General features: G+C 43.8%; 6 protein-coding genes across 6 annotated transcripts; 3 read left to right on the top strand and 3 right to left on the bottom strand.

Annotated features, from left to right (window-relative positions):
• Positions 1–3,478: 3,478 nt before the first annotated feature.
• On the top strand, positions 3,479–4,455 carry O0I10_012922 (uncharacterized protein; the record flags this gene model as incomplete). Its single annotated transcript, XM_058492804.1, has 5 exons — positions 3,479–3,663; positions 3,769–3,831; positions 3,955–4,112; positions 4,174–4,269; positions 4,340–4,455. The coding sequence occupies 5 exons, from the start codon at positions 3,479–3,481 to the stop codon at positions 4,453–4,455; spliced, it is 618 nt and encodes a 205-aa protein (XP_058336435.1).
• Positions 4,456–4,679: 224 nt separating this feature from the next.
• On the bottom strand, positions 4,680–6,462 carry O0I10_012921 (uncharacterized protein; the record flags this gene model as incomplete). The annotated part of the gene is made up of 4 exons (XM_058492803.1): positions 4,680–5,191; positions 5,260–5,382; positions 5,443–6,006; positions 6,063–6,462. The coding sequence occupies 4 exons, from the start codon at positions 6,460–6,462 to the stop codon at positions 4,680–4,682; spliced, it is 1,599 nt and encodes a 532-aa protein (XP_058336434.1).
• An 838-nt stretch (positions 6,463–7,300) lies between these two features.
• On the bottom strand, positions 7,301–8,872 carry O0I10_012920 (uncharacterized protein; the record flags this gene model as incomplete). The annotated part of the gene is made up of 7 exons (XM_058492802.1): positions 7,301–7,433; positions 7,487–7,807; positions 7,869–8,019; positions 8,081–8,305; positions 8,387–8,490; positions 8,547–8,654; positions 8,736–8,872. The coding sequence occupies 7 exons, from the start codon at positions 8,870–8,872 to the stop codon at positions 7,301–7,303; spliced, it is 1,179 nt and encodes a 392-aa protein (XP_058336433.1).
• Positions 8,873–9,795: 923 nt separating this feature from the next.
• O0I10_012919 (glycerol-3-phosphate dehydrogenase (NAD(+))) lies at positions 9,796–11,127 on the top strand (the record flags this gene model as incomplete). The annotated part of the gene is made up of 4 exons (XM_058492801.1): positions 9,796–9,851; positions 9,919–10,065; positions 10,126–10,590; positions 10,755–11,127. The coding sequence occupies 4 exons, from the start codon at positions 9,796–9,798 to the stop codon at positions 11,125–11,127; spliced, it is 1,041 nt and encodes a 346-aa protein (XP_058336432.1).
• A 99-nt stretch (positions 11,128–11,226) lies between these two features.
• O0I10_012918 (uncharacterized protein) lies at positions 11,227–12,927 on the bottom strand (the record flags this gene model as incomplete). The annotated part of the gene is made up of 1 exon (XM_058492800.1): positions 11,227–12,927. One exon carries the CDS (start codon positions 12,925–12,927, stop codon positions 11,227–11,229), a length of 1,701 nt encoding a protein of 566 aa, XP_058336431.1.
• Positions 12,928–14,001: 1,074 nt separating this feature from the next.
• Positions 14,002–16,344, top strand: O0I10_012917 (uncharacterized protein; the record flags this gene model as incomplete). Its single annotated transcript, XM_058492799.1, has 6 exons — positions 14,002–14,346; positions 14,409–14,682; positions 14,736–14,889; positions 14,958–15,153; positions 15,215–15,891; positions 15,993–16,344. 6 exons carry the CDS (start codon positions 14,002–14,004, stop codon positions 16,342–16,344), a joined length of 1,998 nt encoding a protein of 665 aa, XP_058336430.1.
• Positions 16,345–16,675: the final 331 nt, after the last annotated feature.

Genomic DNA, 16,675 nt, shown 5'->3' with positions numbered 1-16,675 from the left:
AGTCAAATCAGCTCGGATCAACCTACTTTAATCATGGAAATGAATGTCTAGAGCAGGGGCATCGTTCCCATGCAGTGGATCTCGCAACAATGATGATTGGATAAAAGCGGCCGTTAGCTAGCAATACATGCCTGTTCCTAGATGATCCATAAAGTAATTATACATTGACCCTTTCATTCATGCAAACGTAGCTGTGTTACACAACACAACCCTCTGAATCTTTTGCTCTGTCAGGGTCCAGCGACTTGACAATGAACAAAGACCACTCTTCATATAGCATCACGCTTACAAATATAAAGGTGCCTGTATCTCCAAACTTTACAATGAAACGTGGGGTTTTTATTACAGCAATGGGCTCGGCTTGGCCAACAGCACCTTGTGTGAAAGTTTCGCGTTCAATGTCGCAACTAGCCCAAAAAATATTTTTTTGGTCGTCGTCGTCGAAGAGGACGACCCCCAGATCCAGTCTGGCTGGTAGCGACATTGCGAAATCTGGGATTGGCCACGATGAACTTCATACTTTGACACAAGATCGCTCTGACTCCGCCGAGCAACGTTGTCCTCATAGAGACCCCACATTTGATTGTAAAGTTTAGAGATACAGGCACCTTTATATTTTACATATGCTGTAAGCGTGATGCTATATGAAAAGAGGTCTTTGTTCATTGTCAAGTAGTATGACTATAATAGAGCCAAAGATGCAGAGGGATGTGTTGTGTAACTTGAGTCAATCAGCACAGGCGATGCATGATACTTGTACACCATTTAGGTGTAGTTCCTAAAGCCAGCTAATAACCCAGTCCTCCCATTCTCCATTGTTGCCCAATCCAATGCATGTGAACGATTGTGCTGCTCCAGTACAGCATGCCTATCATTCAACTTTCTTGATTCGAGGGGATTTGATTGAACAACGCTTGTACAAAGAAACATCATCCAAAACATCAGAAAAACCTATTTGATTTGATTTCCAGTTCTTCCACTCCCACCTTATTTGCCTCTTCTTCCCATTCTCAACTGCTGGCCCATTCAAGTACAACTCCACTGCGAACGATTGTCCTGCTTCAACCCATCATGTCAATCCTACAACCACCTTGATCCGATCGTCTTTGACCGAATGGCAAGTTCCATGACGTGTACACAGCCTTCTTGTCACTCTACTACAACACACGAGTCTCTTGACACAATACGAGCTCTTGCATATTCCTCTACCACGATCAAACGCAACAGCATTCATTGCAGCAGTTACCATTAGCAATGTCGTTGTCGTTACTCCATTGTCTCAAACAGCACTCTTCACTTGCAGCAGCGCGTCTTACAGCCTTTTCACGTGGACAGCAGATAGCGATCATATAGAAGCAGCTTTATTTACGTGTAGCAACATGCTTCAATACATACGACTTCTTATGGATATGGATATGAGTACTGCATTAGTTTGGCAAATGAGATGGAAAGAATGGATCTATTGACTGGTTTGGTTCCCTTGGCCCATTCAGAACCTGATGTCTAGTTTGGACGGCACTATATCAGTCATCAGCTACACCGCAATACAAGGAACCTGCAGCTAGTAGAGCTGCGATGGAAAATGACCCACAAAGTGAGAGGCCAAGGCCCGGATGGGAAAAGGAAACATATCAACAGCAACCTCTCGGTCTTCTTTCGATCAACATATTGGATTTGGAATGTTTATGGTGGAGGGATTCAATCAATGCAGTGATGACGATCATGGTGATTACTTGTCGTGTTGGTAGCAAGGATGGTGGATCAAATTACATGTACTGCTGAGGATGATGGATGGGATGGAGTTGACGAAAGGTGTTTACAGGCATGGATGATATTGGATTGCTCGAGTCAACGCATGCAACAGCTTTTTTTGCAATCATGGAAGAAGGTGTTTACTGCAGCCACTATGAATACAAATACGCATCCCTCCCGGTTGTCTCCATGTGATTCACCCCCACCCCGTATCTTATCTTATTCAATTTGCAATGTTGTTTCTTCATCTATTTACTTCATAAACATCCACACTGCAATGTGCTATTCTCGACTTGTATTGAATGAAATTTGGATATAGAATGGTATCGTGCGTATCAGCTTGCATGTGCAGGATGGATCACTTAGTTTCTTCTGGATTGAAGGGGGAAGATTAGACCAATTTACGGTCGAAAAGCGGGATCAGATCATTTACATCCTTATATGTATCATTCGTTAAAGCTTCCTATTTCACATTCTGATAGACGAAATACATCGTAAAGCCTCGATCACTTGTGTTGCAAAGATAATAAATTCGATAGTATTAATGCCCAGCGATACCTCTTGCAAAGTACATACAAAGCTTGGTTCATTGTCAGCTCAATTCATTATACCCGCAGGCATACAAAAGACGATGTTATCACCATTACTCAAATGAGCTTCCATGATATAGCTTTTCAAACAACGACGGCGACAGCAACGGGTAGCATCTTCTCCTCAACCTGCTGTGGCCTTTGATGATCTTACCAATGGTGGCACCATGGCCATGGGTGACAAGAAAGTCGATGGCAGCAATTTGTATTTGGAGTTATAGTTTAGTTGTAGTGGCTATCAGTATACGACTGACGAGTGGTGGTCAATACTTGTACTACTTGTCATCTTTCCATTTGTATGGTCACATCATTTTCAATAACTCTATGATTATCTACTATTGGATCCTTGTCTGCCGTAACATGAAAAGTGAGGTTTAAGAAAGGGAATGTTATGATGTCGATAATGCTGAGTATGCATGAATACCCGGTACAGCATGCTTGTTTACGTGCTAAATGCAATCACTCTCTAAGCAACAAGAGTCTCGCCCAATCCCTGCATGTCATATCATTTCTTGTTGCACACCACCTTGAAACGGAGAACAATGAGATTGCTGTCGGCGGTGGTGGTGGTGGCCTGTGTGTGCAGGCCCCGACAATGTATCCTTTTCATGCAAGAGGAGCATGAGAGTTGTTGTTGTCTAGTATTCTAAATAAAAGCGCAAAGTCCTTTCTTTATCCAATCTCAAATGATGCGAGATGGCAAGTTCAATGTATGGGGGATAACGGAACGACCGAGAAAAATGGGAAGCCCTGGCATTTCACGTGAGACGTGGCACAAATAGCGATAAAGTGAGCTCTTGCAGCTCTTGTCACCCCTTCTTCCCTATTTTGATTCCCTTTCTCTCGTTTTCCCCCCAACCCACATACCCCCTCACCCTCCTCATTGTCATGCTGGCGGATGCATATGGTAATGAAACGTTTCAAGCACTTGGTCAATATGCTCACTCGTTGCAGACTTTTTATTAAAACTACTTCTTGTCGGCGACTCTGGTACTGGCAAGTAAGTCTATCTATCCTATACACACATACGCACGCACACGTTGTAATGGACTTGGCTCACTCTTTTATTGCCCATTTAGATCCTGTCTCCTCCATCACTTTCTTGAAAACCAGTGTATGTATATTCCCGGGACGTTATGGTTCTTGTACGATGCTCAACATGGACACACCACACCCTCCTCTTTCTTAGTCAAGAAGGATTCCGTAAACACAATCGGTATGGAATTTGGAACACGTATTGTACACATCGCCGACAAGTCGATCAAGCTTCAAATATGGGACACTGCTGGACAGGTATATGGGAGAATGCTATTTGGGTTAGGTAAATGCATGGTGGGATACTGATGATGGTTACCTAGGAACGGTTTCGGCAAGTGCAACAGCAACCAAGCACAAAATACGGCATCTGATGGATTTCTTTCTGCAGATCATTAACACGAAGCTACTTTCGCGGTGCAGCGGGTGCGCTGGTAGTATACGATATTTGCAAGTAGGTATGATGAATCGGGGTAGAGAGAGAGGAGGGTGTTGGAAGGATGGTGGGATGAATGGCGACATGCATGAATGAATGATATGAAGGCTGACACACACACGCTTCGTTTTATCTTTATAGTAGAGAGACGTTTCTCGGTGTACGATCATGGCTAAAGGATGTGCGTACGTTGGCCAATCCAGAATTGGTGATGATCCTCGTTGGCAACAAAGTAGACAAGGCAGATGATGAACGTGAAGTATCTTATCTGGAAGCGAGCCGATTCGCTCAAGAAAATGGTATGTGTAGTAGATGCGAATAGAAAAGAAAAGCATGTAATAATAACATTTACGTTTACAGAAATGATGTTCCTGGAAGCAAGTGCATTGACGGGAGATGCAGTGGAGGAGATGTTTTTCAAATGTGCACGATCCATTCTCAGCAAAATTGAAACGGGCAAGTATTATTATTATTGTGTTGGGAAATGTCATGTCAACAAGGTTGAATAATGCATACGTGTATATAGGACAAATTGATCCAGAGCGAAGTGGGAGTGGAGTACAATTTGGTGACTCGAGTCTAAGGCGAATGACACAACGTACACGTACCAGGAGGAAGGAGCGATCATCATGCTGTTTTTGAAAGAATCCTTTATATGAATGTGAATACAATGTATCAAGTAAATATATAAAATAAGTTATCGTGGAATGCAAGGAAAGGGCTGTGTAGTAGTTTGGGGGGGGAGAGTTAATGGGGGAGATCAGACAGCGGTAAGAGGGACGTGTGTGTGTGTGTGTGCACAATGAGAGTAAGAGAAGAGCACAATATTGGGTGGATGTTAAGAATAGCAAGGAACATTATTGGGACTATATCCTTTCGGCATAGACTGTTAGTTTCCCGAGCTTGATAGCAGACGCAAATGCATCCTCCATGTCTGTTTCAGTTTCCAAAGGCAAGCTTTGACCCGACGTGTCATCCTTGTAACGTAATGATACTGGGAAACCAAGGCGATCCTTCACCTTTTCATGCAATTGTTCAAGCGTGCTATCAGCTGGCACCTTGATGGCGAAAATATCATCCTTGTGGGCAATCTTTAGCTTCACTGTGCCAGTAGATGTGGCTGCTCGAGGTGTGCTTGTACTACTGCTAACGGTGGTTGTCGGGGCAACAGCAGCAGCAGAGGTGGTCGTTGGTGGTTGTGGAGGTGGTGCTTGAGTTGATCCATTGTCATCTTCAGTGGGTAACAAGCATTGATCGGTTTCAATATCTCCTTCATGAATGCCAAAAAGCTGACTCTGCACCAACGAACTTTCAGCCAAATAGCGTGGAAGACTTAATAGCTCGGCGCAATATTTGTTCAAGTCCCTTTGTCGTTCGGCTATCACAAATGGGATCAGCAACTCGGGTCCTAAGGCTGATAACCTTTTATGCCCATTGTATAATTACCAGTAATATCCTCATCCACATCTGTCAATGGTCCTGGCATGTAAGGCAGTATTCTTTCTCGATCCTCCTTGCCCGCTTCGACTGGGAAATCGTTGAGCAAATTGATTTGGAAATCATAGAAATCTGTTGGGTTTGGTTTGGGTTAGATAAACATTGGGTATTGATGTACTCTTTAACACTTGCCTTCATACAATCGATAAAGAACACGATGTCGACCATTATTCAACCTTGCATACACAATGAACCAATATTGGTCACCCTCAAGAATATACGAATCAATCTTGGCTTCTTCGACAATAGCACTTGTAGGATGTTGCATAGCCATATTATCTTGAAAGCTGTCGGGATGATCATCATGTTGTGGACGTGCGGATGTGCCGGATGAAATGGATGAACCAGCCGAGATACTAGATGCTTCGTAACCTTGAGTCATCTTCTTCCATTCTTCAACTGGCGGTATATTGGATGGCGGTTGTCCAACAGGTCGACCGGTTAATGCATCTCGCACCTCGACAAAGGATACTGGGATCAATCCAGGTCCACCAAGGCGTCCGATGGGTTTGGCGACAAACCATTCAACGTTGGATTGAGCAATGACAATGATAGGTTCACCCGCTTTGGCATCCAGCTCGTCGGATCGTTCTGCTTGGAAATCATACAACACGACACCGTACAGGGGTTGCATCTTTTTCGGTCCACCACCAATGCTTCCACTGCTGCTGCTACTAATGCTGCCGTTTCCTGGATCTAATCGTTGATGTCGTTATGAATAAAGGAATCCAATAGACGTTTTCTCTACTTACTTGGAGATGTTGTATTGCCGTTGTTATCAAGGAAACCTGAATCAGCTTTTTGCTGTGGAGGTGGTGCTACAGCAAGGTTGCGTTCAGACTTGTCGAGCACCTGGAAATAGCTGACAGGGACAATGCCTCTCGAATTGGTTGCCGGGTTACATGCTTCAAACCATTGGTCGTCATTTTCTCGGCCGATAACGTGAAAAAAGTCGCCTCGTGCAAATGAAAGCTCATGTGCTCGTTGTGCTTGATAGTCGTACAATGCCTTGATGATCTTTTTAGGTGCTGCTATTGCGCCTTGTAATGCAGTAGGTGCGCTAATGGGTGTAGAGATCTGATTCTTGACGAGCGATCGACGTGCTGATCGTAAGTTGCGAGGCGGTTTGACTTTTTCTTTAGAAAGATACATGGTTTCAAAACGAGAAGAATAGCCACGAGGATAAAAAGAAGGGGGGAGAAATCACAAGGATTGGAAGAGGGAGGGAGGGGGGAAGTAAAAAAAAAGAGTGAAGAGGAAGTGAGAAAGAAGCTTTTTGGATTGAAATGAGTGGGAGCAAGTACAAATCGATTGTTCACAGACGCCCAATTCCAATCTCCTTGTAACACACACTTGTGCTCTCGAGATTCATTAAACTTTCCTTCTTTCTGTGTCACGTGTTATATAACTATTAAGCTTGCTCTCTCTATCTATTGTAAGCACATGTATACTATCAGGAGAAAAGTGGCTGTGGTGGCAGTAATGGATGGTATTGCTATGTTTGTTGATGAGACGATCAAAGTAAAACATTGCTGTGTGCACGGCATTGTGTGTTGGGGGTATTTTAAGGTTGTTTCAATCTAGCATCATGTTGCTTATTGACTGAGATGTACAGCCACATGACATAGTATAATGCTATTATAGGTATTTAGGGTCCTGGTTAAACATTACCCAGTCTCCTTGCTGCTGCTAGTATCGCATGCCTAATTCTTTGTCAGCTAAACGGTTGAATAATGATTTGCATCATGCACTCGAAAAAAGACCCTCAAACCTAAATGCATAGCACTCATCTTTATGGCGTAGCAAATGGAAGCTAAAGTATATACCAAGATCAGTAAATCAGCAACCTTGGATCAAAAATGACAGAGAAGATGAACGGATTGCCCTATCATTTTACCACGTGGAATTCAATGTCAATACTGTAAACGAATCTGTTTATTAAGTATAGGTACAGGGTTGTTTCATTGTTTATACACAGATTGTAAAGGAATCATAGTCTAAGGCACTTGATCTTCAAAAAGTCACAAATTTGATTGATCACGCCGCGAACGAGCATAGCGTATTGGATACCGGAGATGGCCAAAAGTGCCTTGAGTAAAGCAAGATGATTGATATCCACTACCCTAATAAGCATGTCAATACCCTTGCATATAGCACCCAACATCCTGCATCTTACCCTTCCGAATAAACATCAGCATAGGCAGCAAGGCACCCAAGGGCAAGGATCAAGTAAACGGGAGTATTCCAATACGGGAAAGAAAGCTTTGCTACGTGTGCCGTAATCATGAGTCCCAATTGGTGTCCAAACAATAATCCAAGCATGAAAATGAACCAAGTCAAATGCTCATGTACTATATCTGGCCACAGGTGCATCCAATAAAGAGAAGTTGACATGATATACACAAAAGGAAAAAGACCGGCGAGGGCTTTGAGAACACTCCGATCTTCATGCGAGTGGTCAGTAGGCTTGAATTTGATAATGATCACATTCAGCAATCTATGCATGATATCCATCAGCTAAACCAAAGACAATGAATATATAACGTTCATTCACTTACGCAGCAAAAATGTTGTACAAAAGCACAATGGCGCCAAAAATAATCAATACATGATTCAACTGCAGCCCGCCAACGATGCGTTTCCATGGCTCCGTAGCCCACTGGGTGATGGGTAATATTTCAGCGATCCGTAATGTCCAAAATGCGGGACCTATCACAAAGGTTAGGATATAAAAGGTAAAGATTGTTGCAATGATGATGATGATACTTGCCAAAATAACCCGAAATCAACTGAACGCCCACCAGCATCAGCACACCTTCCACAGGACCACTAAAGTATCCAAGATACAGGACTCCGGTATGGTACTCCTCCCAAGTGGATAGATAAAAGTTTCCAAGACTTGCGCACAAAGAAGTTACAGTCCACCAGCTCTGGCCAAGATACGTGGCGGATGCCCATGTGAGACAACCCAACATTGTGTTTAATGCATCGCATCCTACCAAAATGAACCATCATGAGACCATGCAATGCCCCATGAACACACACACACACACACACCTTTCGCTGGTTGTCTTACCATGATCAAAGAGCTCCCCAAGGGGTCCTGATGATCCAGTCCTTCGTGCCTGTTTGCCATCGATTGCATCCAACGATTGATACATGAAGAGACCCAATCCAAATCTATGACAAGACATGAATTTCAAGCAATGGAATCAAGTAGTAGTAGAATACTTTACGTGTAATAGACCCAATTAGGGCACGGACCAAGGTCGGAGGTGTAGTAAAAGAGCGTTGCTACGTTGGCCACCACGCAAAGCAACCCAAGAAGTGTAATCATGTTTGGACTAGACGTGCAATGTCAATATCGATATCCATTCACAGGCGGGGGGGTTGATAGTGGGTTGCATTACACATGCGATGCTTACGCGATCCAAAGGGGGAAGATCTTGACAAGGTTGTTCCAATATGGAGTAAGGACATAGCGGGACACCAGCGACTTGTCGACTCCACCATACTTGTAACGTCGTAGATTCGGCAATTCCTGGGGAGGAATGTAGCTCATGATGAGGACCAAGGATAAAGAGGCGGATGTGTTGGGAAGAGGGTGAGAAGAAACGACGTGGGTTGGGAATCCCCTTGTATGTAAAATCGATCCAGCTAAAGAAATGATATGGATGCCCCACACACGCCCCCAACCCAGCCCTTTTATTCATGCATCAGAGCTGCTGATAGTTGCACCATGGTACAAAGCAACCATTTAAGATCATGAATGATACACAGAGTACTCGTCATTTGAAGAGATCATCACCCTTGACAACCAACCAACCACCCACACTTTTCTCTCTCTTTCATTCAGGAACCAGCCATGTCAACAACCAAACAAAGAACGATGATAATGTTTACATTAGCAGATATGTACATCATACGTATACTACACCCAATCCTTTGATTCATCTTACATGTCATGGAATAAACTAGTGTTTGTTTGATCTTAGATGGTATGTAAGATGGGGTTTGATTGATGGATCCACGTGCACTATGTCAGGTGTAATGTTTACATGCACGCCTCCTCCTCTTCCTCATGTTCCACAGAACCGACGTGATAGTATGGATGATGACTACTTTTTCTTGTCCATGGAAACCTGGGTTTATGAATGTATTTTAGGATGAGGGAGTATTCACATGAAAGAGCAAATGGATGTTTGTCATAATAAAGAAAAAGTGGTGTGTTGTTGTAGTAGTCAATGAACCCAGCCATGGCAACAAGGAGGAGGAGAACCGTGCGAGAAGGGAGCTATGCGGGAGTTGAACCAACAATATCAAAGTTGCATTCATCCCAGCCTTGTGCCCTCTCTTTTTTTTCTTTTTCCTTCTCGGTTGCCCTAAAACAGCATGATCGGTAGTGCACGTTGCATCTTCTCAACAGCCTATAAATATCGCCTTACACACCCAACGAGATCTTTCTTTCTTCTTTCCACAAGACGCATGTTATCCACCACTATCAATAAGGAACGCGTGAGCATCATTGGCTCTGGCAACTGGCAAGTATTGTCATCATCATCATCCATCCCATTCTTCTTCTTTTATTGATAATGTTGTATGCTATAGGGGTTCTGCTGTAGGCAAAATCATTGGTCAAAATGTATTGAAGCATAAAGATGTCTTTGATACGGAGGTGCGGCAATGGGTGTTTGAAGAAACATTCCAGGGCGAGAAATTGACCACGCTCATCAATCGAGATCATGAAAATCCAAAGTAAGCAATACATTGCATGAATAGAATAAACGGCTCGTAGGCTGACCTGCTGCATAAAAGGTACTTACCAGGCATCAAGTTTACTGATAATATCAAGGCCACACCGGATCTCTTGGAAGCATGTCGAGACGCAACCGTGTTGGTCTTTGTACTCCCACACCAGTTTGTTAGAGAAGTGTGCGAAGACTTGGCCGGCAAGATCGCTCCCAATGCAAGAGCCATCTCACTCATCAAGGGACTTGAAATCAAGCCTGATCAGGTAGTCTTGTTTTCAGAAGAGATCGCCAAGCGACTAGGTCTTCGAGTGGCTGCCCTGAGTGGTGCCAACATTGCTGATGAAGTGGCTCAAGAAAAATTCTGTGAGACAACGATTGGATGTACCTCGGAAGATGGCGACCTGTTTTTCAAGCTATTCAACACGCCATACTTTCGCGTCAATGTGATACAGGATGCTGTGGGTGTCCAGCTATGTGGTGCTCTCAAGAATGTTGTCGCTGTGGGTGCTGGCTTTTCAGATGGTTTGGGGTAAGTAGAGTCAATGATTGGATGCGTGATGAAACGTATTGGACAATCCAAACGTTGGGTCGTTGAGCTACTATTGTTGGGGTGGAAAAGAGAGTTGAGTGAGTGAGTGAGGGAGGGAATGAGAAACAAGGTGCATGTTACTCAAAGATGGCATCTTTGATCAGGTACGGAAGCAACACCAAAGCAGCCATTATACGACGCGGTCTTTTAGAGATGCGAAAGTTTGGTCAGACCTTTTTCGGCACCGTCGAGAATGAAACCTTTTTCGAATCATGTGGTGTGGCAGATTTGATCACTACTTGTGCTGGTGGGCGTAATCGAAGAGTTGCTGAGGCTTTTGTCAAAACCGGTAAACCCATCGATGTATTGGAACAAGAGCTCCTTCACGGCCAAAAATTACAAGGCACTTTAACAGCCAAAGAGGTCCATGATTTCCTCGCACCACGTGGTCTCGTCGATGAATTCCCCCTTTTTGAAACCGTTTATCGTATCTGCTATGAAAACGCACCCATAGAAAGCATTGTACGTGATATTTAAAAAGCAAATTCATATCTTTGTTGTCATTCGATTTATTACATGAATACATCGTGAATAAGTAAAAAGCAAATAGTGGGTCATCTACATTAGCTATATGCATCAAGCATGAGCTTTGGTAAACATGATATCTAATAACTTGGGGTAATGATGAAGGAAAAATTGGGTAGTTTGCACAATCTTGTCCCATCGGCTTGCAGTGATATCGGTTTCGGGTGTTTCGGTGGATGTAGTAGATGAAGATGATGATGATGATGTATTTTGAGATGAGGAGGAGCAATGGGTATTGTCACCTTGTTGTCCTTGTAGTGGTATAACTTTTGCGTAACCCTGGTGGATTTCCAAGGTTGCCAGCGGGCCATCATCGCATGCAAAGAGGTTATGGTGTGTTTTGTATGCTCCTGTACTTGATGCAAGCTCAATTTCAATGATGATACTATTGTCGTCGTCGTGTAGCATGGCGAGTGAAGCAAATGATTTGGGAGGTTCTTGTCGAAGAGCAACGTTTCGGAAAATCAGGGATAAAAGGACATTTGAAATCATAAGAATGAGCCAGAAAACTGTTTGGTGTTTGAGAAAACGCCGTTTACGATCATGTTGTTTGGGTGTTGTTGGTACTGATGATGGGATATTATCAGCTGTATGTGGTGGATGATGGCAACATTCGTTCATAGGTTCCTTTTTGTCTTGAGGTATGGAAGATTGCTGATGCAAAACCCCGAGCACTGTACGTCGTTCCAAGGCAATAAATTGATCGATTGACAAGATAAGAAGAGGTTGATCTTTGAATTGGGTAGCAAAAGATGGCATGGGACCAATATCAAGCAGCATTGGGAATTCCACACATTGCACTCTGTAAAGCGTGAGCATATCAGCAAGTTGAATGCGTCTATCAACCACACCAACACCACTATCATCATCCGAGATTGCAGCACTTGTAAGAAGGGGAAGGATAGGTACACCCAATTTCTGAATCTCCCATAATGTAGCCATGTCTTCCTCAACCACAGCATTATACTGCCGATCTTCAAAAAAGTAAAAGCATAGATCAACTTGCTTCTTTCCAGCAAAGGTAATAAACTCATCCTCATCATCCTCATGCTCTTCCTCATCTTTCATATCAACCATGGACAATCCATTGTTGCTCAATCCTTGGAGCTGTCGCACATAAGGCAGAGCCTGTTTGCGTCTTCCAGTTGACCATGTAAAGTCTGCTTCAATGATGGAGAGACCACTGTCTTCATACGCATCCACAATGGTATTATCACTTTCTTCCCCAGCCATTAACCTTCTAATGTGTCGCTTTCTCTCCTTGAACACGTTGCAAGGTGTATAATCGTGACAAAGCATCAGCGTTTGAGCAACTTTGGAGAAAACCAAGTGCTTGTCACTGGATGATGCAGCTCCCATATACATTGCTCGAACACATGTCTCTTGATGCTCAGCTGATCTTGATTGTTGTATTGCTTCACTATCTTCAATGGCATCCATCTCTTGTTCAAGCCGCTCTCCAAACACATCCAATAATTCACTGGTTGACTTTTCATCCATAACAGACTCCAGTAATGCCTCGTCATCAAGCGAAGAATAACTTTCATGCCGTTTCAATGACTTTTTTGTGGTTGTACTCTCACTTTCATGCGTCGCTGGAGGAGGTAACGGTGTGGGTTTGGTCATTGAGTTGGTGTCATGAGCAGCAAAGAGACCGTCATCAGAAGACCGCTCATTAGCACATGTAGTTGAGCTTGGAATCAATGGTTTTCGTTTCCCGTAGCTACGAGGGCTCGAGGAGGTTGACAGCATATTGGCGAAAAAAAACTGGATACAAACAAAGAAAAGATGGAGGGAAAACCCGGGTGAGAATGACCTGGTGATAAATAAGGCGCTGTGGGGCTGCTGCGGTGGGTCACGAGGAATTTCCTAAAATGGATCAAGTTGCCACGACAACCAGGGGAGGTTCCCTTTTGACACCTTGGATGAGCCAATGTACAACGTATTTCCCCGCATTCTGCATATCACGTCATCTCCAATACTCCAGCACACACACACATTTAATTCTATATATGTCAATCCAAATCATAAATAAGCAATTCCCTTCATTACAATGTTACTTTTGGGCATCAGATGTCACGTTGATACTTGCAAGTTGGTGATTCAAGTGGTAAATGATGTAGCTTTTTATAGCAATAGATGTGTTGTTTGTCTCCAAGGGTGATCCGCAGCAGCGTGAAACCACCATTTCTCCTTTCTTGGTCAATGATAATTGATCCCAGGTTGCATAGATGGGAGATACATGCAGGAAATGCATACGCTTTGATAGATTATCGAGACACTGTATCACGGTGCTTTAGTAATAAGGATACTACGCTTGCTATATATCTTTTTGGAAGCATAGTAATAAAAGAAGTCATTAGAAGGCACTCAGCTGCTGTACCAACTCTTCAATAAGATGCAAACTGTGGATTTTCATTACGCGCTTGCAGCAGGTTAGTATACAATGCAAGCGCTTCACTTTTATGATAGAAGAGCGGTGAATAAGGAAGGCCATAGATGTATCGTGAGTAGTAATGGGTCCCATTAAAGGATATCTCAATCATATGGTATACTCAACAAATGCTTCAAGAAGTGACCTTTTCCAATGCTCTTTTATTATGCAACAATGTTAAACATGCTATGTATGCCCTATCGTAGGGGTCCATATTTCATTGAGCTGTATGTATCCAATCAAGAACGGTGTGTTAGAGAGGGATGATAGGTGTATGCTTTTCTCCAAATGATAGATGTGGTCCTATTCCCAAGCAGCGGTGACAGAATTTCAGTGGTTGCTCGCTTCTTCGCTGTGTATCTCAACTCTCTTTTCCTCCTTCAACCCACGTCATGGCGTCATCTCTACCGGCGTTATTCACAGACTTACAGAGAGCAACCATCGAGGGCAACGATGACCGTAGTCTCGAGCTTTGCAACGACATTCTTAAACAAAGCCCCAATGATCAAACAGCATTGCATTGCAAGGTGGTGACGCTTATTCGCTTGGGCCAGTACGATGACGCGCTTTCTCTCATTGCACGCAAGTTCAAGGGCACCGATGTCGACTTATCGTTTGAGAGAATCTATTGTTACTATCGCACCAACCAACTGAAGCAAGCACTCGAATTGTTGAATGACATCAAGGCAGCCAACGACACGACGAGCCCTGGTCTTTTATATCTCGAAGCACAGCTGGTAATATATACGTGGACGACTATCTAAGAGTGATACTAAGAGAGGGATGTATGGATATATAGTTGTATTCGCAAGACAAGTATGCTGAATGCATTGCTGTATACGAATCGCTTTTGGAGCAAACCAACAAGAATGATCCCATCTACGAGGAGATTCAAGTGAACTTGCTTGCCGCTCAAACGGGTCTCGCCTTTTCAGCACCATCGTCCTCATCCAAACCAGAGCCTATCGCTGTTTCCAATGAATCGCAATACGAGGTTGCCTATAATGCAGCATCACTTCACCTTGCAAGACTTGAATTGGACGACGCACGCAAGCAATTAGAGGTGGCAAGAAGTAAGTTTGTAGTAAGGAGAGGATCACGTGGAAACTGACATGTGGATGAATAGAGACATGCAATGCACGTTTGACAGAAGCGGATGTACCCCAGGAGGAAATCGATGAAGAGTTGGCAGTCATTGCAACACAATTGGCCTACACTTATCAGATCCAAGGCCGCGTGGAGGAAGCGATGGAGATCTATCAATCTGTATTGGGATCAAGGTAAAGTAGGGAAGGGTGGTTGATGTGTGGATTGAGGTATCTCATGTGTGCATTATGGCTATATATAGTACCGTGAAGGACATGAGCATCAAGGCTGTTGCATCCAACAATATTGTGGCAGTGCGTCAAAAGAAAAAGAATCTCTCTGATGCTGCACAAAAGCTGAAGATGGCCACGAGCAAGGAAGCTGATTCACGTTTGAAGCGATATCAAAAGCGTGTGATTGCTATGAATGATTCTTTATTGCAATTGTATATGAGCAAGGTAACGTCATGGATGAGTGAGGACGGGGTAAGGAATAGAATCATTGACAACATGGGTGTAGTTTGAAGCATGTCGGGATTCAGCACGCAAGTTGATTGCAACTTATCCTGAGAATGAGACGTTGTATCTTGTATTGGCAGCAGCAACTTACCAGCAACACAAAGGACAAGCTGCAGTTGAGGAATTGAAAAAGTATGCCGAGGAACATCCATCATCACTTGCAATCTGGTTCGCTACGATCCAAGTCGAGTTGTTGCAATCTCAACCAGCAGCGGCTTTGAGCACTTTGGAACAATACCTCTCACGTGTTGGTGAAAAGAACAAAAAGGAGTACTACCGACCAGCCGTTGTTGCACTATTGGTGTGGTTGTATGAGCAAACTGGACAATCCGACAAGGCAATGGAGCTTTTGGACAAGGCATCACAATTTTGGAAAACGGATGCAGACTTCAGCTCTGAGGCACCAACATCCATCATGAAACAAACAGCGGCATTCAAGCTAAAGACGGGACGTTATCAGGATGCAGTTACCGACTATGAGCAATTGGTGCGTGCTGATCCAACGGATGCGCAAGCCTTGGCTGGTTTAATTGCTGCCTATGTGGAAGTGGATCCTGCTAAAGCTGAGCAATATGGAAACTCGTTACCTGCTGTTGCATTGGATCATTTGGATATGTCGGCATTGGAGACGATGGTGCCAGGTGTTAAGCGTGGCTATGTGCGGAAACAAACCAGCAGGTAATTATTTGGGGGCTTATTGGGAACATGTGATGTGGGTGGAGTACATGGATGGAACGAGTTCTTGGGTAATAACTTGAGATGAATTGAATATTTTGTAGCACACGTACAAGAAAGCCCAAAACAAAAAAGAAAAGAAAACCATTGTTACCCAAGGATTATGATCCCGAGAAGACACCCGATCCGGAGCGCTGGATACCAAAACGGGAGCGTTCCACTTACCGCGTGAAGGGCAAAAATAAAAAGGCCGCTGGTAAGGGTCCACAAGGCACCTTCGTAGCCGGTGGCGGTATTGGCGGAACGGGAAGTGCTAACATTGGAGGCAGCCGAGGAACCGAAAGCTCGTCTTCATCACCCAAGGCTGAGACCAAGCCATCCAAGCCCGCAAGCGCTTCATCCAACAAGAATGCAAACAAGAAAAAGAAGAAAAAGGGTGGCAAGACCAAATGGTAGCTGTAGTAGAAGAATAGAATGGAATAAACTTTTGACACGTCTTTGTTTCTCTTTATACTCGTGTTACCATTGGTGCTGCGCCTCGCCATCGAGGCTCAATTGGACCAGTTATTTGTAGCGTAAAAGTGGTTGGTGGTTGTGCCTTGCACGCGTGGTATGGCTGGTATCACATTCTTATCCCTTTGATGCTTAGCAAGAAATCTTAATTCTTAGAATAGCCACAGCCCGCCGAGCAGCTTTTTTATTTGCTGAAACAGCTTGGCAAACGGACCACCGATCAGGCAAGTGTCACACGACAACTAAAACTCGCATGGCCACCAACCACCACCCA

Source organism: Lichtheimia ornata (assembly GCF_029851405.1).
Source record: "Lichtheimia ornata isolate CBS 291.66 chromosome Unknown scaffold00178, whole genome shotgun sequence".
In the NCBI taxonomy this organism is placed as follows: domain Eukaryota; kingdom Fungi; phylum Mucoromycota; class Mucoromycetes; order Mucorales; family Lichtheimiaceae; genus Lichtheimia; species Lichtheimia ornata.
Note: the sequence above shows the minus strand (reverse complement) of the source record. Positions and strands in the feature narration are given on the sequence as shown.